The sequence below is a fragment of the Protopterus annectens genome, chromosome 5.part0 (assembly GCF_019279795.1).
Source record: "Protopterus annectens isolate FY-2018-M chromosome 5.part0, PAN1.0, whole genome shotgun sequence".
Classification (NCBI taxonomy): Eukaryota; Metazoa; Chordata; order Ceratodontiformes; family Protopteridae; genus Protopterus; species Protopterus annectens.
In genome coordinates, this window is record NC_056735.1 from 1,296,511,054 (window position 1) to 1,296,536,705 (window position 25,652).

General features: G+C 43.4%; 1 protein-coding gene across 1 annotated transcript in view; it reads right to left on the reverse strand.

Annotated features, from left to right (window-relative positions):
• Positions 1-1,248: 1,248 nt before the first annotated feature.
• The window catches only part of LOC122801629 (septin-11-like), a gene marked incomplete in the record, with an annotated part of 1,221,166 nt that continues 1,196,762 nt past the window's right edge, over positions 1,249-25,652 (reverse strand). Inside the window, 1 exon segment of the mRNA XM_044071107.1 lies at positions 1,249-1,443. Within this exon segment, the coding sequence (XP_043927042.1) occupies positions 1,249-1,443 (195 nt within the window).

A 25,652-nucleotide genomic window follows, 5' to 3' on the forward strand; every position in this document is an offset into this window, starting at 1 on the left:
CTCAACATTTATTTTCTTCACTTCTCACCTTCCACTTCTCCAACCCACTACTAGTTAGTGTACAGTTTCTTCTCCTTTAACCTCCATCTATCTAACTTATACTGCCCCTTTTTTGTCCCTTCACTTTCAGATTTATTCTACTCTGGGTATTCCTTTTACTCCTTACCCTCATACACCTATTTTCTCTGCACTGTTACTAGTTATTTTTTCTTATAACAATTTCCTCACTATTACACAGTTTTTCATTTTTATATTATGCAACCTATTACGTTTTTGTTATATGTAACATCTACAATCAAGTATATCCTGCACAGCATCAGACATTGGAATAGTCCTTCAATACACTAGCCAACAATGAGATACAGTACACAATTTACTCACAGTGCTTCATATCGGTCAGGATCATGAAGGGAGGTAGATGAACACAAACTACAGTGGCAAGAACTGAAGGTGATATGGGAAACTCAGCTGTCTGTTAATGGCCTCAACATCAAAGTTAGCCTTGTTCCCCCTTGTCCTTCAACCAAATCAGAAGACCTCTTTCTAATCTGGCCAGAAGAGTGAAGCTCATATGCATCTTAACGCCATACATTTAAAGAACACCTTACAGCAATAATCCTTAAGATGAACATTACATAGTTGTCTCCTCCAACACTTCAATCAAAATGAAAAGGACATGGATTTTTCATCATATACTAACAGTACGGCTGATCTGGATAATGTCAAATGAATCACAAATAATGCTGTAACAAATGTAAGAATTGTACAGAGGGACTTGTTTGCTCTACTCTAGAAAACTGGGGCATAGTACAGGAGTCTAGTCTGAATGCCTCCATTCTGTGCTGCTGCAAAGACAAACTGAAGGGTAAAATACTTACCCTATATAAAACAAAAAATACTTGTACATCACAAAAACAACTGCATCCTAGTGTGTGTGTGAGCAACAGAGATAGAGAGTGAGACAGCTGGTCTGTATAGGAATGAAGAACCAGCACTGTGGTTAAGATCTAGGTCTCACAGTTCCTAGGCCTAGGGTTCAAGTCATGACTTCTGCATCAGTATCTTTGTAGAGTTTGCATGTTTTTCCCATATCTGTGGATTTTCTCCAGGTACTTTGGTTTCTTTCCATCTCCTAGAAAGCACACTGCTTGATTGGTTACACTAAATTGTCCTTGTTGCCCAAATTTTGTTTGAAAATGGCCCAAGGACCAACCCTATTACCTCGTTAACAAATCACAAATTAAATGCTTACTTTTTGCGATCTTTATCCTTTTTCACATTGATGCTGGCTGGAGTTGCAAACGCCTGGGCTTGTAGTAGTTCTGTTGCCGATTTCCTTTTGCTAAAGGCATTTATTTCATCCTCTAGAATTTTTTTCTTGTCATCTAGCTTACGTTTTTCCTCATGATGAATACTCTTCAGCTGCTCAAACTTGTTCTGTAGCTATGGAAGGAAAAAATTAACACATTAATTACCTTCAAAAGCCTCAATTTGGCATTAATACAGTCTGCCTACAGTTCTACTTTGCTTCTTGTACAATGTTGCTTTCATTACTGTTGGATTGCATATGAATCTCTCAGGTCCAACAGCACCTGTCATTACTTTAACAAACACATTAAGTGCCAAGTTCAACATTTTTTACTATAAAGATATTTCAGCCAAGATTTAGAAGATCACAAAACAGAACAAGGCAAAGCATGTTGTCTAGTATTTTTTGTTGTACATATAGTCAGAACAATGTATACAAAAGTTATGTACTCACCAAAACAATGCACCTGTGCTGTAGCTTTCTGTCCTTCCTCAATCAATCGGTTGCGATCCATCCTCGGAACAGACTTTGCCCATATTTAAGATTTAGGATCTGTACCTTAGGCTCATCCTCTTACCCATACTCCCAAATCAAACCCCAGCAGTACCTCAGATCAAGTTTGTCTACAATACATACACAGATAATGCAGATATACACACTTCTATATCAACGTATACATCTATACATACATATATATATATATATATATATATATATATATATATATACACACACACATACATATATATTTATATATCTATATGTACATATCTATATATATCTAATATATATAATATATCTATAGCATATATATATATATATATATATATATATATATATATGTACATATCTATATATATCTAATATATCTATAACTTATATATGTGTGTGTGTGTGTGTATATATATATATATATATATATATATATATATATATATATATATATATATGTGTGTGTGTGTATGAGGAAAAGGGGAATCAGGAGGTCTACTCTACAGCTATAGCAGGGAGAACAACATTCTAAGTGCCCTAAAAAACATACCTGATCTAATTGAAGATCTTCCATGACATGAAAGGGTGAATGGAGAGATGGTGGTTGACGAAGAATGGAAAGAGACAAAATAGATGGATCATTATGGTAAGTACATAACTTTTGTATCTGATGTTGTCTTTTCCACTTGTCCCTCAATAACGGGGCATAGTTCTCAGCTACTTGAATCCCAGAATGGTTTTCATGGAAGGATACTGCACAGTACGGTAGAACTGAATGCTGCCCTACTCCTGGAAAAAACATCTAGTGTGTAGTTAAAGGTATGAACATTGGATGAGGTAGCAGCAGCAGAACAAATATTGTTAATTAATGCTCTAGAAAAAAGGTAAAAGTGGAAACCAATCTTGTTGAATGTGCTTTTGAGGTTTTTGGTAAATGCAAGCCTTTGGTCTGATTTGTGTCTTTCGGCTTTTCCCGGTTAGGGGTCGCCACAGCGGAACTCCGGTCCACTAATGATTGGCAGTTGATTTTTACATACCAGCTTGCCAGGCCTGATGCACAACCTTCAACGAAGGTACGCCCATTCACACGTCTCCACGCAGAAGATGCTCTAGCTGAGACTCGAACCGGACAGCGTCTTACTGTGAGGCGACAACGCTACCGCAAGCCTTTGGTCTGATAAACATGGAAAATGCAGTTAGCTAACCATCTCACCAATGTAATTTTCAACACAGCCTGACCCAATTTTCCTTTGGAAAAAGGAGACATAAATTGGACTGACTTCTTGAAAGGTTTCATTCTGTGGAGGCAAATTAAAAATATCTATGTAAATCCAATAAATTAAGCATATATTCCCATTTATCAGTGAAATTAGGGAGGAAAACTGGCAAATGAATAATCTGAATGAGTGTTGTCTCGGACGCCACCTTAGGGGAAAAAGAGGGACTGGTGCACAAAGAAAACTGCCTTTATTAAAAATGACATATGGAGGTTGACAAGATAAAGCCTGGAGTTCAAATACTGTTCTGGCTGATGCGATAGCCACCAAAAAGATAGTTTGCCATGACAGGAACTTTAGTTCAACTTTGGAAGTTTACTATCAAAATGTGGAAAATCAAAACATTTTTCCAAAAAATGATCAACTTGTTTATCCACACTGTTAATACAGAATTACCAAAATGTCAAAAATGGTAACCAAGGAATCGACACTCAAACACAGGAAGTTCCAATGTCAACAGTCCATGTTACCGGTAAAAGTTTTGCAGGGGGCAAGCCCCACTGCAGCCCCCACACCCTCTGCATATTATATATATCAACTCCGAGACTGCACTACAGTGAGGAAAAGGGAACATTTCCTGATCTGCACTGTACTGTGATCTCAATGCAAAATGTCATCTTCATATTAGCAAATGTGTATTCACTTTCGCTAATATGAAATCATATATTTTCAGTTTGACATTATGGGCATTGGTAGAATACGTGATCGACCAACCTGTTTTTGAACTACATTTCCACATTTTGACTGTAAACCACTTTAGCTGCCGGTTCACATGGAGAATGAGTTAATACTCACAGTAGAACAACACATTCCCAAGGAAGGGTGGGATCTTTGATAGGTGGTAATAGAAGGAAAGTACTCCTTGAGGAAGGATTTACACAATTTGAGATGCCACACAAGAGTGATTCTCACCCATGCAGAAACTGGATAGCACAGTTAACTATACTTGGATTGTAAAAAACACAAGAGGCCAGGTACCCAAAACAACAAAGAAACCAATGCAGCATACAAAGGTACCAAGTAGAGGTAGTCAAACCCAAAGCACGAAACACAATCCGAAGTGGAAGCACCAGCAGTTTATTTAGTACATTAACGCAAATATTCACACGGCGTTTTCATCCACAAGACTTCTTCAGATGTAACAAAGAAAAGAAAAAACTAGCTGTAGCATGCTTTATATCCCCCACAAGTCACTTTAATTGTTTAATAGTATGATAAATTGACAATTGGAAACACCTAGATTTATGCAAATGCTCCACTCTCTGTAACCTTTACAGGTCTTTTTGCAAGCATGACAATAGAAATGCAAATAAACAAATGAGCAAATTCACAACAAACAAATCTGTTTTAAAAACATGTATATTTATATGTACAACATTAGGTAAAATTAAATGAATAAAAATTTAAAAGTAGATTAAAAAAGTAAAATGAAAGAAGCCTGAAAAAATGTAAAACACTAAGTATTGTGGTGACCAGCTTAAAATCTCAATGTTAAATAAAATATAAAGGAGCCCTATCTCAACATACATGCTTATAAGCATGCATAAAATGTTTAAGTACAAAGGTATTTATGAGTATATATAAAGAAGGTATATTCAAGGGACCTGAAAAATGTATTTAGCAGAAATGTAAAAATGTACGTATAAAGTGTGTAGTGCATTATGTAAACATAGAAGTTTTCCCAAAATAAAATGGGACTCCTTATAATTTAGCTGCCCTCATTTTCAAGATGGGGGCAATAGAGATGTGTTCGTTCAAACCTGGAGGCCTATTTGCTTCCAGTAGTAACTGCCGAAATACTTCTCTAACCTCTATTCTGTTCTCCCAGGGACCCCCTAACATCTTGTTGTACCATCTCTATTACAAAAAAGCCCCATTTGGCCTTTGGACATGCAAGTGTATGATTATAGATGGCATTATTGCCGACGTGTTCTGATGGCATTCAGATGTTCGTAAATTCTTCTTTTCAATTTACATGTAGTTTTTCCAATGTAGAACGCACCACATTCTTTGCATAGGGCTAAATAAATCAAACCATCACTGTTACAATTGGAAAAACTACTACTTTTGACCAGATAGTCCCTCTCCATTAGGCACACTGAATCCTGATTCAGGATGTAAGAGCACTGGGCACAACGTCCACACTTGTATGTTCCTGGTTTTCTTCCATACAACAACTTGTGGTCTTTCTCCAATAACTCCTTAAGGTTTTTTCTCCTTTTTGGTAGGTAAATTTTAATGGGTTCTTAAATAGTACCTCCAGTTCAGAATAACAACTAAACTTGTCCCAGTGTTGTGCAATGATGTTTCTAACCCTTGGTGTGTTCTAATTGTAAAATATAACAATTACCCTCAAAGGTTCCTTTCTTATCTAAATCTGAATGGCTTGGATTTTCATTGTTAGCATTATCCTTGTTGGCTAGCAAACTAACCTGTCCCATGTGCCCTTCCAACTTATCATGTTCCAAAGTGTCACTTCCCAAAATGGGGGCGAATTTAGAATTTTTACCAGCTCTCACCTCAGCCTAAACATCCTATATTAAATCCCTAGGGTATTTCCTAGCTAGGAACATGTCCATCACTTTCTGGCTTTCATGTTCATAGTCCACATCCCTAGAGGTTATTCTGCAACTACGAACAAATTGCCCCTTAACAATACTTCTTTTGTGTATAGGGATGTGAACTAGTAAAATACAAATAGGAGTTGGAAAAAGTCTCCTTCCTGTAAAGATTGGAGGTGAATTCCTGTGCAATATAATCCTTTTTGATGGTAACATCTAAAAAATTAATCTCTTGATTTGAAATGTGATGGGTAAATCTTAAAAAAATCTGTCATCTGATTCAAATATTAAACAAATTTCATCGATTTTGTTTCACTACCCTTCCAAAAAATACAAATATTGTCAAGGTAGCACTTATAATAAATCCAGTATTGTGCGTATTCTGATTGAAAGACACATTTTTGTTCCCAAACCATAAGGACAATGTTGGCATAGGTGAGGGCACAACATGCCCCCATAGCTACATCTTGTATCTGTTTGAAGAATTCACCTTCAAAGAATAAAAAATTCTGTTCCAGAACCAGATCCATAAGTTCCGTGTACAACAGGAAGGTGTTCTGGTTTAAATTCCCATCTTGGTTAATAGCTTCTTCAAACCATTCTGTACCTATGCTGTGTGGAATGACATTGAATAAATCCTGTATGTCCAAAGTAGCAAAAATAAGCATATCTGAATACATTTTCTTATCAATGCTCTTTAAGAAATCCCAAGAATCCCTAAGTATCCTGTTGGCATTGACCCAAATATTTTTTAACTTAAGGTCCAAGTACATTGCCAAGGGGTATGGTTTTGATCCACTGGCAGCAACAACAGGTCTCATGGAGAGATCCTCAACATTTTTGTGAACCTTAGGGATCCCAAATATGGCATGTATTCTGGGCTTCTCCATACTAAGGTATTTGTGGGTTTCATGGTCAATTACTTGGTCAAATAACACGTCTTTTAATACAAAATCAATTTTTTGATAGGCCAAGTTTATTTAATTCCTAGATACTCTGATGTATCTTGATGCGCCATTTAACATATTTAACATTTTGTTGGAATATACAGTACTTTCCATAAGAACCACCCCTCCCCCCTTGTCTGATTGCATTATCCTAACGTATCTATTTTCCTGTATGGATTTAATAATATCAAATTCCTCCTTACTTAAATTACATTTTCCATTCCACCATGTTGTGGTGCTACTTCTAATCTCCCTTTCTACCTATAACTCAAAATTCTTTAGCTGGGGGTTCATGGGTGGATTGAATGTGCTGGGTCTCCTAACATCTGAACCCATGTTACCATTGTGCTGTCCGTGAAATAAAATTTCTAAGTTTTTCTTTCTTAAAAATGTCTTCAGGTCTATCAATGTTTCTACTATACTTCCCCTGTTTAAGGGAATGAACTCGAGATCTTTGGAAAATAAAGAAAAATGTTCCTTAGTGACTTCTCCACTATAATTGTAGATGTTAAAATCATGAAGCCTATGACATGGTCCTTCCACTATAATATTCTCCGTAACTTCAATTTGCTCCTGTCCCCCTTCACTGCTTACCTCCATTATTGTCTCCTGCTGTTAGGGGGACCCCTCTGAAAAAATTTTACTGGGGATTTTTGCCTCAACCTGTCTGACCTCCTAAGTTCAGGGAAGTCCCCATTGTTAATGTCCTGTTGTTCCGCTCCCTCGTTCATCCTGAAGTCAGTTTGTCTATATGATGTACCCCATGCATTATGTATGTAGTGCCCCTGAGTACCTGTACCCCTATTATGTCCATAATCACCCCCGTTATTTTTACGATCAGGAATTTCCCTTCTAGGGAAAGGGTAAGCTCGTTTCTGATGGTATTCCCTCATGTCCCTATCTATTTTTCCACATTTTCTTTTAAAAATAACTTTACATTTGTCCTCCACGTATTGTTTAATCAAATATTTCCTATTCTCACTCTAGATAGAAAACATGAAATAATTGGTCACCACATTATTAACATAATCAATCTCCTCATACAATTTTTGCATTTGTCTCTCATTCTCTTTAATTAATGCTCTCATAAGATCATGCCCACTTTGGTCAAAAATCTGTAATAATTCCTCATGAAAGGTAGATCCTTCCATCTCATAGTTGAGAAACTTGAACATTCATAACCCTTTTGGTAAAGTGCCCCTCGCAATACAGTCTTTTAAATAACTATTATCAATCCCCAATGTCTTGTGTTTATAAATTAAATCAGTTAATTTTTTTTAATATTGTTGCCATACGACATATTAAAGTCTGTCCCCCCAAATCCATCATCCTGATGAGAATTATTAACAGTAACTTTGTGATTTGAAAAGGGATTGTTTGCAGCAAGCCAGGAAGCCAACGCTTCCGAATCAGTCCATTCATCCATTCCATTTGCTCCATAGTCATTGTTGTTGCTCAGTCCAGCTCTCCGTGTACCACATACACAGCTGCCAGCCAGCCATAACTCCTATCCTGTCAAGCCGTTGGAGCTTGTTGGAAATGCTCCATTAACATTAGGAGTTTAGACAAAGCTCTATTCCCCTTCGGGACGTCAGCCCTGGATTCCCCGTGAGGGGGTGTCGAACTTCCTCCCTACGCTGGTCAGTCTGTCCCAGACAAAGGTCGGGACAAAATGACTTGTGAGGGCTAGTTTTTTTCTTTTCTTTGTTACATCTGAAGAAGTCTTGTGGATGAAAACACCTTGTGAATATTTGCATTAATGTACTAAATAAACTGCTGGTGCTTCCACTTCGGATTGTGTTTTGTGCTTTGGGTTTGACTACCTCTACTTGGTACCTTTGTGTGCTGCATTGGTTTCTTTGTCATTTTGGGTACCTGGCCTCTTCTGTTTTTTATGGTTATTTGTGCTATGGAGGTTGTAGAGGTAGAAGACAGCTTCCCAGGTGGGGAAGCACAACAAGCTGTAGAACTGAACGAGCGTTTGTCTAGAGTGGAAGGGCAATTAACGCAACTTATTTTACTGATGTCTGGCAGCTCACAGGGGGCTGCATGCAATGCCATGACAGAACACAATTTGCCATATGTGGAAGGTGCTTCGGGTAGTGTACCAACACCAGCTTGCAACCAGGAAGCAGAACTTGAGCTACTGTTATCACAGCATTTACACTTAAGCCCTTGATCTAATAAGCACAGCCTTTAGAGGCTACAAAGTACTTACTGGGTTTCTTTGGAATAGATTCCGGCACATCCAGTTCCTTCCATGCCTGACGAGAAATTACATCAGTTGATTATCTCATCAGCTGGGTGGGGGATGAGGACCACCCAGGAAGTAGCTAAGATAGTGCCAAAAGCTTTGAAGAAAATTGATTCCTCCAGAGAATGGGCTTTGGAAAACTGACTAACTTTGTCTCAATAATCAAGAATTTCTGTGGAGGTAAATGAAATGTTCTCAAGGGGTGATCTGGGTGACCCCTCCCCTTTATCAAAATCCATATCTTCCATGAAAGACTCCTGTGGGGTAGGAGTCAATGTGTCTCCTACACTTGTGCTTCCAAGAAGCTTCCATGGGGGGGGGGGGGGGGATTTCTGAGGAGGACTTGGGGAAGTCTGAGGGGAGTCCTTAACAAGGATGGCCTTGAAGCTAGTGAGCACTAGCTGCACAATGGGACAGAGTGAGTGTGATCAGGGCCCAGGGCCAACACTTGTGGAGGAGGTGCAGCTAAGGGGGGGACATGGATGTCCCTTCTCTAGACTTGGAGAGGGCTCTTGCTCTACATTCTCCAAGGCAGATACCAAAGGAGAACCCAAAACCATCCTGTTCAGAACTGATGCTCCAGCGCCAGGATGGCCCAAGAGCATCTCCCTGACCCTGCCTCAAGATTAAAGTCAGAGCAGAGCTGTCTAGCACCAAATCTATGAGGAGAGAGATGGCTCTGAAAATGTTGAGGTCAAGCTCCTCCCCTGATTCAGCACCGAAGCTTCGGTTCCGAGATCCATCCATCCCTGATGGGATTGGAGCTAAGTGGATCACAGAAGATACCGGAGTCAATGAAACCCATAACTTTGGATCTGATGGGAGACAATCCTAGGAGTCTTGGGTCCAAGGTTTATGAAACCAGGGGGGAGGATTGGTGTAGGTGTAGCAATCAAGATGGAAGATGGTTCAATGGGAGATGCAGCAAAAAGAACCATCAACTGAATCTGGGTCCTGAAGAATGTCCTCATCATTCTGTCCAACATCAGCCTCTGTCAAGCTTCTGGTAGACCTGAACATCAAAGACAAGGAATGGGGTTTAGAAGCTCTCTTGACTGATGTTTCCTCTAAGAAGGTGGAATGTAACATAGAAGCAATCTGCGCCAGGAGAAAATCTTGACTCCCTATGAGAAGTCATCCTAGAAGAGGAAGAAGACAGATCCAAAAGAACAGACGGATCTGATGCCTTAGACACCTTAGCTGCCAGAGCCAAAGGAGGAGAGGGGTCGGGTATCTCTTCATAGATTCTTTAGCCTTGTCTTTTTGTTTATTGTTCCTTTTGTGGTTATCTGAAGGCTTCTTTTCAGACAGGGATGCTCCAGAGGCAGATGATGAAGCAGGTGGAGGAATGAGATTTTTAAGGACCAATTTGTTACAACACTAGACTGTTGTACTATATCCGAAGACACTGCAGATGTCACAATCCACATCTAAATGGCTAGCCCCCAAACAACAGAGACATTTACTACGAGAGTAGGAATTAGTCAGCTTACGGCCACAAGAGATACATTTCTTAAACCCTGTTGGTTTATCCACGAGTCAAGAGAAAAAAACAACCACGACAACAATCACACAACAAATAATTCAAATTACTACAGAGGAAAACATGAAGGATTCCAACTACGGTAATGCAAAATACCCTATAGGGGATTCCGCCTATGGTAATGCAGAATACCCTATAGGACACAGGTCAATGATAAGAGAATACCAACGACTGTAAGGCAAAATAGCAGGCAAAAAACTGGTAGGAGTAAGAGAAAAGGCCAAGCAGCAAAAAAAAAAAAAAAAGGTCAATGATAACTGCAACCAACTAACTTTGAGGAGGATGAGATACCATAAATAACAATAAAAGGCAAAAAGGAGAAGCACTAAAGTACTATTACAGTCGACAAAAAACGCTTACATAAAGCACCAACTGCAGCACCAAGAAAAAAAAAAGTTCTGTACTCACCATAACGTTCCAACTGTGCTGTTGATCTTCATTTACTCTTGACCAGAGGGACTTGGTTCCAATCTTTGGAACTGGCTTGGCCGTTGCACAGCTTGTGCCAGCCAAAAAACTCTTGAGCAAAGACTACCCACAATGCCCCTCTCTCCATTACCTCAGATCGAGTTTGCAGCCTAACAGTATGACAGAAGAACATATATACAATGGTAGAAGCCATGTCCAAGGGTAAAGCTATAAGTTCCCAGAACAAAGTGTTTGATCCTCCAGGAAATCTGCAGGAGGGGGAAGGAAGGTGGCCTGTCAAGAATGAATGAAGATCGGCAACACAGATGGAATGTTATGGTGAGTACATAACTTCTTTATCTGATGTTGTCAATCTTCATTCATTCTTGACCAGTGGGACAGAGTCCCCAGATTCTTTAAGTTTTGGGTGGCCTTATGAAAGGATATTCCTGAGAACCACAGGGCCAAAGGATGCTCTTCCCCCCTGGAGGCCATATCCAATTTGTAATGAGTGATAAAGGCATGTTGAGTAGCCCATGTCAAGGCTGCGCATATTTCATCCACGGAAGCCTTGGAGTGGAAAACAGCTGACGTGGCTATTGATTTAATGGAATGTGATCTCACAGGCACAGATAACTTGTGGTTGTTATGATCATAAATGAAGGTAACACAATCTGTTAGCAATCTTGACAAGGTAACTTTTGATACAGGCTTTCCCAGAGTTGGACCTGAAAAGGAAACAAATAACTGGTCCGACTTTTTAGACTCTCTAGTCCTGCTGAAGTAGAAATGTAATTGTCTGTGAAAATCCAAAATTATCCACCTTTATTAGAGAAATTTGGGAAGAAAACTGGCAAATTGATAGCTTGATTTATATTAGTTTCTGAGACCCCTTAGGAAGAAAGGAAGGGTTGGCTCTTAATGAAACACTATCCCTATGAAAAATCAGATATGGGGGGTTTTAATGCTTGAATCTCAGAAACTCTCCTGGCAGAAGTAATGGCCACTAGAAAGAGAGTTTTCCAAGACAGAAATTTGAGATGGCAAGTCACTGCTTGTTCAAAGGGAAAAAGTACCAGTGACTGCAAAACCAGTATCAAATCCCATGGAGACATAGGGTCCTTGAAAAGGGGGCTTTAGACATTAGGCACATTTAAGAAAAACTTTGTATAATCGATGAGAAATTAGAGAATGATCACTGTAGCCACTGTGGAAATTAGAAATGGCTGCTAATTGAACTTTAATGGTGAAAGCAGAAGCTCCTTGATCAAAAAGGGAAGCTAAAAATTCTAAGACATTTTCAACAGGTGCTGAAAGAGGATCCAGATTATTCTTACAGGTCCAAATTGAAAATCTCTTCCACTTGCTAAGATAGTTTCCTGGTAGATGGTTTAAAGCTGTCAACTTCAGGCTGTAAAGGTCGGGGTGCACCAGTCCCTGCGGGTGAGACAGCAGGTCTGGAACTGGGTCCAGAATCCATGGACGGTGAACCAATTGAGGCCAAAGAAAGGGGAACCAGACTTGTCAGGGCAAAAAGGTGCAATGAGGACCACTTTTGTTCTCAACCTTTGGGCTTTCTTCAAGAAAAGGGGAATGAGGGGAAAGGGGGTAAAATGCAGAGAAGACCCGAGGGCCAATTGAGAAGGAGAGCATCTCTTGGGGACTCCCCCGAGGGGGAATTGGGGCAAAATAGCTGCTGCATTTGTTGTTCATCACCACTTTGGGACAGACAGACCACTCATGAAGCAGAAAAATAAATCTGCTTGATTTGTCCGCTATCACATCTCAGGATATGCGTTACAACTAGAAAGTGGTTGGAAGATATTTCCCATTGCCATACTCTGAGAGCTTCCCGGCACAGGGAGTACGGTCCGGGTTCTACCCAGTTTGTTTATGTACCAAACTAGTGACATGCTGTCTGACTGAACTGCAACCGTCCCTGGAGGGAGGGCAGATTAAAAGGCTTGCAACGCCAACAGCACTGCCCTCAATTCCAGGAAATTGATGTACAAACTGTTGTCTTGCGGAGACCAAGTGGCTTGGACTGTTCTTTCCAAATAATGCCAAATAATGCCCCCCCACTCAGTCTTGGAGGTGTCCATGGTCACTACTGCCTTGGGCTGAGAGGGAATAAAGGGACGGCCCAGAAGAATTTCCTCTGACTGCATCCATCAGGTTAGATCCTTTTTGCAGTGGACTCATTATTAGAATGGGATAAGTCATCAGATGTGTTAGGATGGACTATTGAGAAGCCAAGAGCCACTGGAGTAGCCTCATGTGAAATCTTGCCAGAGGTACTAGGGTAATGGTCACTGCCATGGATCCTAAAGCTAGGAAGATAAACGCAGCGGGTACTTTGTCTTTGGAAATGATATGAAGGCAGAGAGAAGCTACAGAAGAGATTGTATAGAGGCAAGCTCCTATGAACTCTAGGTCTTGTGTTGGGAGTCAGCTGGGAATTTTCTCTGTTGACTGTGATGCCCAACAAATTTAAAAGGTGAAGAATGAAGTTTGTGGCTTGAAGCAGTAGATGCCTGGTGGGGGTGGTGAGGAGCCATTCATGTAAGTAAGGAAAAGTACAGTTTTGTACCTACCATAAATATAGATGTTCGCGTGCATACACTGCTGCAGTCATTACACTTGGGTTATCCTGCCATCAGGCGGTTCCCCAGTCGGCCTGAGTTCCAAAGTCTTGGTCCGGTGTCGGTTGCGGTCTCCTCCTCCCTGACGTCAGTGCAACAGGGGTATATAAGATGCAGCCGATGCTATTTTCGTCAGTTTTTCTTGCCCCAGATGTGAGCTGCCCCCAAAAAGGTAGGCAGTTCAAATTGCTAATAAAACATACATAAGAAAAGCAATCAACAACTTTCAGTTACCAGCAAATACTCCCCATAGGTAGTAAAGGGTAGTAGACATAGGTAAGTACCAGCAAGTAAGAGGGGAAGGAGGGAGGGTGACCTGGACTGCAGCAGTGTATACACTCTAACATCTACATTTATGGTAGGTACAAAACTGTACTATGTTCATCGTGTTACACTGCTGCAGTCATTACACTTGGGTAGAATCCCAAAGCTGAGGTAGGGTGGCTGGTTCTATAAGGCATTAGAAGTGGCTATAAGGCCCTGCAACACTGCAGTAGCGAAGCCAGCTCCGAATTTAGAGTATAGCGGCAGATGGTAATGCTTGGTGAAGGTATGTACAGAACTCCAAGTTGCTGCTTCCAAAATATCCTTGGTAGGTACTCCTCTGAGGTAGGCAGTTGAAGTGGCTGTTACCCAGTGAGATCTAATGCTGTTAGGTACAGGTTTCCCATGGTGAGTATAGCAGAAACGTATACAATGTCCTATCCATTTTGAAATAGTCTGTTTTGAAATGGCTTTCCCTGTGCTCCTGCAGCATATGCTACCAATAATTGCTCAGATTTTCTGAAAGCTTTGGTTTTGTCCAAGTAGAAGCGTAACTGCCTGTGAATGTCCAAAGAGTGCAGTAGTCTCTCCCCTTTATTCTGTGGTTTAGAATAAAAAGTTCACAGGTGAATAGTTTGGTTTAGAGCCACACTTGAATACCACCTTTGGCATAAACGTAGGGTTAGTTCTTAAAGACACCCTGTCTTGTTGGAAAATGAGGAAAGGTTCCACTGCCATTAATGCCTGTAATTCTGAAACTCTTCATGCTGATGTTATTGCCAGGAGCAGAGCAGTTTTCCAAGAGATATATTTTAAATCTGCTGTGTTAGCTGGCTCAAAAGGAGGTAAAGTTAATTTTTCCAACACGAAGTTGAGGTCCCAAGTTGGAGTAGGTGCTCTACGGGTGGTTTTTAGCCCCTCTGAGGTACTGTTTTAGCAAAGGATTAGAGAAAATTGGTGGATCCGTGTTGTAATGAGCAGAAATGGCAGAGGCGTGGATCTTGATGAATGAAAAGGAGAGGCCCTTGTCCAGCATCTCAGTTAAATATTGTAGTATCTGAGGAATGTTTGGGACAAGAGGGTCAAGGCTGTGAGCCCGGTTCCAGGCACAGAATCTCTTCCATTTATCCGAATAGGCTTTCCTGGTACTAGGCCTTCTGGCCTCCAGAATGACATCCATAATAGCTTTGGAGAGAGGCATTGCTTGCTCGACTAAGGAATTTTCCATGCAGCTAGGTTTAAGGTCTTTAGCTGGCTGTGAAGTATCTGACTGTTGTGCTGAGTCAGCAGATGTGGGATTTGAGGCAAAATCCAAGTGGTTCTTGTGCTAAGTTCTTTAAGATTAGGTACCAGTGCTGGCGTGGCCAGTCTGATGCAATCAGGATAATCTTTGGCTCTTCTTGCCTGGCTATAATGAGTACCTTTGGAAGGAGAGGTAGTGGTGGGAAAGCATATACTTATAGGTTTTTCCAGCTGAATGAGAGGGCATCCACTTTCCATGCTTGTGGATGATAACTCCTTGTGCAGAATTTCTGTAGCTGGCAGTTCATTGGGGTGTAGTTACGTATAGATCTATGTCCGGGCTCCACCATTTCTGTGTTATCATTCTGAATATTTGTGGATTCAATTCCCATTCGTGGGGATCCATGATGTTTCTGCTTAAGTCGTCTGCCAGTGTGTTTTTCTCTCCTGGCAGGAATTGTGCTTGCAGATGAACTTGATAGTTTAGAGCTGTGTTCCACAAGGTCATGGCTTGTCTGCAGAGGGGGTAGGAGTGAGTGCCCCCTTGCTTGTTTATGTACCACATAACTGTGGTGTTGTCTGTCTTTAGTAGTTGTCCTGGATGCAGCAGGTCCTTGAAAGCTATAAGGGCATTTTGTACAGCTAGCATCTCTTTTTGATTGATGTGAAGATGCCTTTGTTCTGCGGGCCACTTGACCTGAATACATTTTCCTGCCATGTTTGCTCCCCAGGCGTAATCCGATGCATCTGTTGTCAGTGTTTGCCTGGCTGTGGGTTGAGTAAAAGGCTGTCCCTTGTTGAGGTGACAAGCTTGAGCCCACCATCGAACCTCCTGTTGAAGGCAAGGAATTAGTGATATAACTGTTTCCAAACTTTGACAGTGTTGAGACCAGACACTCTTTAGGTACCACTGTAGTTTCCTCATATGCAGTCTGGCATATGGAATTAGTATAATGCAAGATGCCATGTAACCCAAGGCCTGCAGAATTTTTCTTGCAGGGAGTTGGGTTCTTGTTGCCATCAATTGAAAGTATTGAGTCAGTTGTCCTTGCTTGTCTGGCGTGAGATAAGCCATCTGGGCCGTTGTGTTCAAGCTGGCACTCAGGAATATTATCTCTTGTGAGGGCACTAGTTTTGATTTCTTTTCGTTTACTGTGTACCCTGGGCAACTGAATAACTTTTTTACAAACACCAGATGCTTTAGAAGAATGTCCTTGCTCTCTGCTTGAATCAGGCAGTCGTCCAGGTATGGATAAATTTGAATTCCTTTCTGTCTGCAAAATGCAATTACCGGTGCCAGGCACTTTGTGAAGACCCTGGGCACAGTAGATAAGCCAAAGGGTAGTGCATTGAATTGATAGTGCATTGAACCAGCTATGAATCTGAGGTAACTTCTGCAGTTTTGTCTGACAGGGATATGCAGGTATGACTCCTTGAGGTCCAAGGTCACGAGCCAAGCTTTCTTGACCAGCATGGGAAGAAGCTGCTGTAGTGTCAACATTTTGAATTTCGGAACATCCAGGTAAGTGTTTAGAGAAGAAAGATCCAGAATGGGCCTCCAGGCTTTGCCCTTTCTGGGAACCAAAAAGAGTCTTGAGTAAAATCCTTGTCCTTGCTCCTGTGGTGGTACCTTTTGAATAGCTCTCATGTCCATGAGTGTTGTAATTTGTTTTTGAGCCTCTGCCCATTGATTTGGTGGCAGATTTGGCATTCCTTTTAACCTTGGCAGAGTGTGAAAGTGGAACCTGTAACCTTGAGATATAATGTTGAGAACACATTTGTCTTTGGTGATCATATGCCAATTGTGATAGAAAAGTGCAAGTTTTCCTCTCAAGGGGGCTGCCAAGAGAGAGCTGTTTGGCAGCTGTAGTGGGAAGTCAATGGGGCTGTTTTTTATATGGTTGGGGCCTGTCTTCCTCTTCTTTCTGCCCTGATGCACCATATTGTCGAGGCCTGTAAGGACCTTGTGGTTGACCTCTACCTCTTGGACGTCTGTATCTGCTCCTTTGAGGTCTGTCTGTAACTGGAAAGGACCAATTCTTTGTTGGCCAATTTCTGCTAAATCGAGGAGGCTGAACCTGTAAGAAATCCTTCACTGTTTGCATATATTTTGCCTTATCCTCCATTTTCATTAATACCTCTTCTGCCTTAACTCCAAATAACACATCCTGTTGCAAAGGTGCATCCAATAATTTTGCTTTAACTTGATCTGGTAATAAGAAGTTATGTACTTACCATAACGTTCCATGTTACTTGTCTTCTTCTTGCCTTCTTTCTTGCTGATGGGTTTGAAGCCGAACCTCGGCTCCGACTCGACCTAATACTAAAGCTCGAGAGCTATTTTTATCGGCTCGAGGCTATGCTATGTCCCATAATGCTAGGCGTCATATACCCAGATCTCGTTTGATAGCTAACACTATGGACATATAAGTCCCACCACAACAGAGAATAATCCACCAAATCATAGATACAAAAATAGAGATATATCTATATATATATATATATATATATATATATATATATATATATATATATAAACCCCTCTAGAAGAGCTAGCAAAAAAAAAAGGGAGCAAGGTAGCTAGCTGGGGATATAACTGAGGTGGCAATAACTCTCGCAAGGTACTCTAGATCTTCCCAGGCTAGGGGGATGGGGGGGGTGGGACGCAAGAAAGAAGGCAAGAAGACGACAACTACATAGAACGTTATGGTAAGTCCATAACTTCTCAATGTTAAGTTGTCAATCTCGCCTTCATTCTTGCTGGATGGGACAGCGTCCCTAGCACCCAAGTCCTGGGTGGCTCAATGGAACAAACTCTTGAGTACAGTGGAACCAAAATCAGCCTGACTTCTGGAGGCCATGTCGAGCTTGTAATGAGAAATGAAGGTATGAGGAGAGGCCCAAGTGGCCGCTGCGCAAATGGAATCCACTGGCAATCTTGTCTGAAAGGCTATTGAAGAAGCTAAAGCTCTGGTTGAGTGGGCTCTAGGCTTAGTAGGAAGTTCCCTGTTTCTCAACTGGTAGACCAACATAATAAGACAGGACAACCACCTGGACAAGGTTACCTTAGAGACTGGTTGGCCTTGCTTCCCTTCTGCATAAGACAGGAAGAGCTGGTTTTATTTTCTCATCTGCTTAGTTCTATCCAGGTAGAAGTGTAATTGACGGTGAACGTTCAAACAATGTAACTTTCGTTCAGCTCTATTGGTATAATTTGGGAAGACTGGAAGATCTATGGTCTGATTCAGATTTTTCTCTGAGATTATTTTGGGTAAAAAAGATGGATTAGTCCTAAGTGACACTCTGTCTTTGTGAAAAACAAGATAAGGAGGGCGAACGCAAAGGGCTTGAAGTTCCGAGACCCGTCTTGCTGAGGTGATGGCTACTAAGAAGAGTGTTTTCCACGAGAGCAACTTCAACGAACAAGAAGCCTCCGGCTCAAAGGGAGGAGAGGAAGAATTAAAGAAGACAGTACCAAATTTAAGTCCCACGGTGGGGGAGGGGTCCTTAACCGGGGGCCTAAGTAAAAGGGTTCCTTTTAAAAAGGCTTTGCAAAGTTTGTGGGACATGATGCTGGTCTCTAACAAGCCAACGTGGAAATTTGCAATAGCTGTCAGTTGAACTCTGATGGTAGCTGAGGAGGAGCCCAATCGAAAGAGTTCTGCTAGAAACTCTAGAACTGTCTGGACAGGAGCCATAAAGGGGTCCACGTGTTTTTCCCCTGCCCAGACAGAGAAACACTTCCATTTGCTAGCATAAGTCTTTCTGGTAGTAGACTTGTGAGAAGCGAGGATGATATCGCGAACTGGTTGAGAGATAAGTGGAAGCCTGGCTAGAGTTGGAAGTGGAGCAACCAAGCTGTGAGGTTGACAGATCGAAGGGACTGATGCAGCCCACCCGATTGATGGGTCAGAAGATCTGGCACTGGGTCCAGATGCCAGGGCTGCTCCAGTAGATGGCGTTGCAGGAACGGAAACCAAATTTATCGAGGCCAGTAAGGGGCAATGAGGATCATCCTGGCTCTCAAGGCAGTCGCTTTCTGGACCAATTGAGTAATCAAGGGAAAGGGGGGGGGAATGCATACAGAAGACCCCGGGGACAATTGTGAACTACAGCGTCTCTGGGGGGTAGACCTGGGAGAGGGAAGAGGGTGAAGAAGTCTGGGCACTTGCTGTTTAGAGGTGTTGCAAAAAGGTCGCAGCAAGGCTGACCCCACCTTCTGAAAATTCTTTCCGCTACTATCTGGTTGAGAGACCACTCGTGAGGCATGAGAATGGCTCTGCTCAGTCTGTCCGCTATGACATTGGACTTCCTGGGAATATGCGTTGCTACCAGAAACCGTTGAGAAGAGATCGCCCATTACCAAAGTCTGAGTTGCTTCTTGACATAGGGGGTAGGATCTGGTTCCGCCCTGCTTGTTGATGTACCACACTACAGACATATTGTCTGTTTGAATTGCAATAGTCCCGGTGGGTAGAGAGTCCTGAATGGCCTGCAATGCTAAAAGTACCGCTCTCATTTCCAAGACATTTATGTGCAAGTGGCATTCGAAGGGTTGCCACGTGCCCTGGACTGTCCTGCCCCGAAAATGCCCCCCCATCCACCTGATCAGGGAGGCATCCATTGTCACAGTGGCAACAGGAGGAGGAAGGACCACAGGTCTGCCCTGGAGTACCTGAGGGGAGACCGTCCACCAAGAAAGGTGTCTTCTGCATGACTGAGTGATTAGAATGGTGTGTGACATGAGGAGCTGCTGAAAAGACCACTGGGAAAATAGCATCCACTGCAGGATCCGCATATGAAAACACGCTAGAGGGAGTAAATGATTGCTGCTATCATGAGACCAAGTGTTTTTAGTACAAATCTGGCTTGGACTCTGCTCTCCTGTAATAGGATCTGAACATGGTTGCGAATGTCTGAAACTCTGTGTAGGTAGTTTTGCTGAGAGCAACGGCGCCTATGAAGGTAATAGACTGACAAGGCGACAATGCAGACTTTTCGAAATTTATAGAGATATCTAGTGCGTTGCACGTTTGTACAGTGTAATCTCTGGATTGGAGTAGTTGGTGCCTGGTGGTGGCAGTAAGGAGCCAGTCGTCTAAATATGGAAACACCTGGAATCCTCGTCATCTCAGGTGAGCCGCAACCACTGCCATGCATTTGGTAAACACCCTGGGGGCTGTGGTGAGGCCAAAGGGCAGGGGGCTCTGAATTGGTAATGACTGGCTCCCAGCCGGAAGTGGAGAAACCTTCTGGAGTGCCTGTTCATCTTGATATGGTAGTATGCATCCTGAAGGTCTATAGAGCACATCCAATTGTCCTGACCCAGAAAGGGTAGAATGGACTGTAGCGTGACCATCCGGAACTTTGTTCTTTGAACAGACTTGTTCAGCCTGCTGAGATCCAAAATAGGTCTCCAGTCCCCTGTCTTTTTTGGTACCAAAAAGAACTTGGAGTAGATTCCGGATCCTTGTTGGTCTGCTGGGACTGGCTGGATGGGCCTTTTTCTTAGCAGCTTTGAAATTTCTAGTGCTGCTTGATCTCTCAGACCGGGTGAAACATCTGGAAGGGGCCCTTTTTGCTGATGTGGGGTGTGAATAAAGGGAATTCTGTAACCCTCGGATATGATCGACTGTACCCATTTGTCTTGGTGAGGGAATGCCAGGCTTCTGGGTACAGTGATAGTCTTCCCCCGACTGCCTCCGAAGGTGGACAGTCGGGCAGCTCCTCAGGGGTGCTGGAAGGGTTTATCAGAGAAAGATTCTCTGCTACCCTGATTTTGCGGACCCCCCTGCCCCTAGGGTGACGCCTGTTATTGTTCCCTCCTCTGCCTCTGGAGGGAAGTTCGCCACGTGCGTCAGGCAGTACTCCCTGGGGTTTCCGGAACCACATTTTTTCACCCTTTTGACCTTTAGGGTATGGTCTAGAAGGAGTGGAAAACCGGACTCCCACGGCAGAGAGAGTCTTGCCTTCCTGCTCACACCTGGTCAATGTATCCTTCACTTGAGGTCCAAACAAGGCAGAACCGTCAAAGGGGGTGTTAGTGAAGGACGCCTTGAAGGGTCAGCAAAGTTGCAAAGCTGCATCCAGGCATGTCTCCTTAGAGCAACGCCCGTGCCTACAGCCCTACTCGCTCCATCGGCGGCATAGGAAATGAGCTGCATGGAGGAGTTTACAATGGAGTTCAGGGTCCCCAGCTGGGAGCTGATCTTTTCCTGAGACCCCGCAGCTGATGGGTCCTGTAAGGTATCACCTAGTTCTTTGAGAAGGTCTCTCAAGACGGGTGAAATGGCACAAATAATTCAGCGAATGCATGGCAAAGTTCGCTGAAGAAAACATCCGCTTGCCGTACCTATCCATAGTCCTAGATTCCTTATTAGGAGGATGGACAGGAACTGAAGGGTCAGCCAACTCCTTCTTAGTGGCCGCCGCCACCACCATGACATCAACGGGGACGCCCTTAGTGAGAAACTGCTTGTCCGAAGGGGCTGTAATAAATTTTGTGGGCCTCCGGGAGTTGGTTCCATAGTATCTGGAGCCATCCACGCCTTCCGAGCCACCACCTCCATGAGTGGGTTGAAAGGCAGGGACACCCAGGAGGTGGAAGGGTGAGAACCGAACGCATCCAGGTACACCGACTAGTCCTCGGAAGGGTTGAGGGCAGACCAGTTCCCCCTCTGTTTAAGGATCTCTAGGATGTCAGAAAATGAGACATCCTCAGAGGGGGACCTCGGGGACCCTTCCGAATCATCCAGGTCGGTGTCAGATGTCATTGACTCCGAGGAGTCCACATGCTTCCTCTTGCATGTCCTCTTCCGAGGGGGCTCCCCTGCAGGATCAGGGAAGGCCTCAGAAGAGGAGGATATGCCCAATGGGGCGACCTGGAGTTTTGGTTCTCCACGCTGGGGTTCGGAAGGGTAGGCGGAGGCCGAAGCAGGCACCATGGAAAGAGGGGCCGATGGGGCCGACCGTGGCACCGGTATAGGAGCCAGCATGCTCCTCATGACCTCAAAGGCGCCCCCATCAGGCAGAGAAGAAGGACCCAGCTCCGAAGAGATGAGAGCTCCTCCCGGCACCAAGAGGGACGGCTCCGAGGCCGATGTTGGGGCTGAACTCACCTGCGCCGATGCTCCGAGAGGGAGAATGGGGTCAGACAAGGGTCCGATGCCACTCGCCCCCTCAGAACCGACGAGGGAGTCCCGGCGCCCGGATCCCTCCAAGGACGGAGCCAATGAAGGGATCGGAGCCGATGAAGGAACTGATAAGGGTGGAATCGGTTCTGACGCCCCCATGGTACCAACCCCGATGGCCTCCGGCTCCGAGCTCGAAGGAATAGTCGGAGGAGGAACTGGAGCAGGCGTTGGGAAAGCCGCTGTCTGTTGAGACGGGCTATGCAATAACTGGGCGAGCGCCTGCGACTTCAAAAGCCTACTGACTATCCTCTCGAGGTCGTGGTCCGAAAGCCTGGAAGATCTAGAAGAGTGAGACCTATGGCTCCGCTCCGACAGCAAAGGGGACTTCGGAGCCGACCTGACAGACTCCAATGAAGGACATCGGGAACGCTTTCGGCTTGGAGATGGCTCCGACACCAAGGTCGGAGCCAACTGAGGCCTCGATGCATCGGTTCCAGCCGGAACCAACGAGGCAGAAGGTCCACTCGGCACCGGCTTCGGACATGGAGCCGATGGTTTGGCGTGCTTAGAAGGTTTTCCTGACAAAGGCTTGGTAGGAGAACCTTCGGGCTTTAATAAGCCCTTTAGGATGAGCTTATTTCTGCATTCCTGCAGGACTCTTGGGCTAAAAGCATGACAGATAGAACAAGAGTCCTGCAGGTGCAGAGGGCCCAAACAATACACACAAGAAGTGTGACCATCTGTCAGAGACATCTTCTGACAGCACGAGTCACACTTCTTGAATCCCGATATCTTGGTACCCTTAGACATGATACCACAGGAACGGGACAAAAAAGTCTAGACAAGTATACCAGACGCAACAAACACACAAACATTTGAAAAGACACTCTCAAAGAAAAATTAAGTTTACTGCAGTAAAACAAAACAAAATTCCACACACACACTCCGATGGAACCTGTACAAAACTACTATGTGGGGGGGGTAAAGGCCTAACCACCTTAAGGGTGGAGAAGAGTAAGGAAAACTATTAAAAAGGGAGGGAAAACTAGTCGAGAGACTACTAACACTACTAGAAAAGATCTCAGGGAAAAATATCTATCAAAAACTAACAATAAATATAAAAAATCTTAAATATGACCTGGAGCCGGTGAAAATGCAACCCCGTAGCTGAAGCGGCAAATGAGATCTGGGTATATGACGCCTAGCATTATGGGACATAGCATAGCCTTGAGCCGGTAAAAATAGCTCTCGAGCTTTAGTATTAGGCCGAGTCGAAGCCGGAACCCATCCAGCAAGAATGAAGGCGAGCTTGACAACTTAACATCGTATGTTCTATTAACCAAGCATGTCTTCTAATGACAGAGCCTGTAACTGCTGCTGTACAGGAGGCCTCTAAAGAATCAAAACCACATTACAAAGTATGTTTTCCCACTTGTTCAGCTGCATGCAATAAATCCTGCATTTCCTTAAAATTAGGAGGATCTGAATCTGGAAGCATTTTTTGTTTCAACTGAGACATCAAAAATTGCTGATATTTTAGCATGTGAAACTGGCAATTTAAGGCTCTCATTGCTAAAGTTGCAGACATATATACTTTCTTCCCCCATCTGTCTAATGCTCTAGAATCTCTGTCAGAGGGAACTGGATTCTTTGCTGATGAGGCCTTAACCCCTTTGGGTCCCTGAGAAATAGTTTCAGGGTCAGCAAAAGGGCTTTTATAAAGAAATTTGTGAGAGTCAGGGACTCTGTAGTATCTGTCAGGCTTAACTGGGGCTGGAGGTAAAGAATCAGGTTTTAAGCAGGATTCAGTATACACATAGTCCACAATATCTAACACTGGCAGAATAGCAAGGGGTCTGTGTTGAGATAATAAAAGGAAGTCTCTGAGCCTTTTCTTGGATTCTGAGTAATCGTGGCCTTCCCAATGGAAATGCTCCCTCATGGTATGTAAGGTTTCCCCAAAGGAGTAGTCCTCAGGCGGAGAGGCTGATGGAATTGATTCCTCAGCATCAGAATCCTCATAAGGGGTAAAGAATATCCTAGGTCTGAGGATGAATCTGAAGAGATGGACACCTGGTCGGATGAGTTATAGTCTGCATCTTGTCTAGGCCTTTTATCAGGAGGGGGATGGGAATCCCCTGATCAGAGTGATTAGGTATTCGGCCATTTTGAGCATTTGTTTCTTAGGCATGGAGGCCTGTCCTGGAGAATGCTGTATTTGTTTCTTTGTTTTTAAAGGAGGTTTAGACTTAGCAGAGGATTTAATGCTTAACTGATTAGGTCTGAAAACACCCTCTAAAGCTGCGCGTTCTTCAGCTACTCCGGATCCCTCTGAAGGATTAGTTTTGGTAGGCTGTCTGAAGGCCCAGCCATCTCCACGTGGGAGTCTGAGGCGGTTTGTGGTTCTGCAGAAGCGGTCATCAGGGGCTGCAAAGGCGCCTTGCTGAAAACCGGACAACCGGCGACTGGCCTAGAAGAGGCTTCATCGTCAGTTTTGGGCCTCGGATGCCTATCCTTGTCTCTGCGCTTTTTATGTATTCCGGTCATCGGAAGTTCCGACGGCATGGTGTAATTGAATTTTCTGCCAAAATAATGTTGAGCAAAATCAAACCGACATTTAATAGTGCGCTTGTTAAACCTAGCACAAAACCGACAACCAGTGACGTCGTGGTCTGGGCCTAGGCATGGGATACAATAGGAATGGAAATCCTTATGAGTTATTTACTTCCCACAAGAAATACATTTATTAACTTTTACTGACATCGGTCTGAGGCAAGAAAAAGTTTCCCCAACAGGGTACTTAGCTTTGTAGAAGACTTCGGTTCTGGATTCGGAATGAAAATCTCAGGAGTCGGCCGACCGGCACTTGCGAACTACTTTTGCTTCGGGCACCGCGTGGCAAGAAAGACTGAAGAAAATGGCATTGGCTGCATCATATATACCTCTGTCGCACTGACGTCAGGGAGGAGGCGACAGCAACCGACGCTGGACCAAGACTTTAGAACTCAGCCGACTGGGGAACCGCATGACGGCAGGATAACCCAAGTGTAATGACTGCAACAGTGTAACACGATGAACATCACCTGGAATCTGTGCAGTCTCAAGTGAGCCGTGACTGCTGCCATGCATGTGGTGAACACCCTGGGAGCTGTGGAGTGACCACAGGGCAGCACTCTGAAATGGAGATGACTGGCTCCTAGCCAAAAGTGGTGAAACCTTCTGGAGTGTTTGTCCATTTTTATGTGGTAATACTCATCTTGAAGGTCTATCGAGCACATCCAATCATTTTCCTCCAGAAAGAGAAGTACAGAGTGAACCGTGACCATCTGGAATTTTGTTTGTTGAACAAACTTGCTCAGAAGGATAAAGTCCAACATTGGTCTCCAGTCCCCTGTCTTTTTTGGCACTAAAAAGAACCTAGAGTAAAATCTGGATCCTATCTGGTCTGGTGGGACTTCTTGGATGACCCTTTTTTCTAGCAGCTTTTAGATCTCCAAGGCTGCTTGGTCCCTCTGATTGGGTGGAACATCAGGGATTCTTCTTTGTGATCTTGGGAAAAGAATAATGGGGATATGGTAGC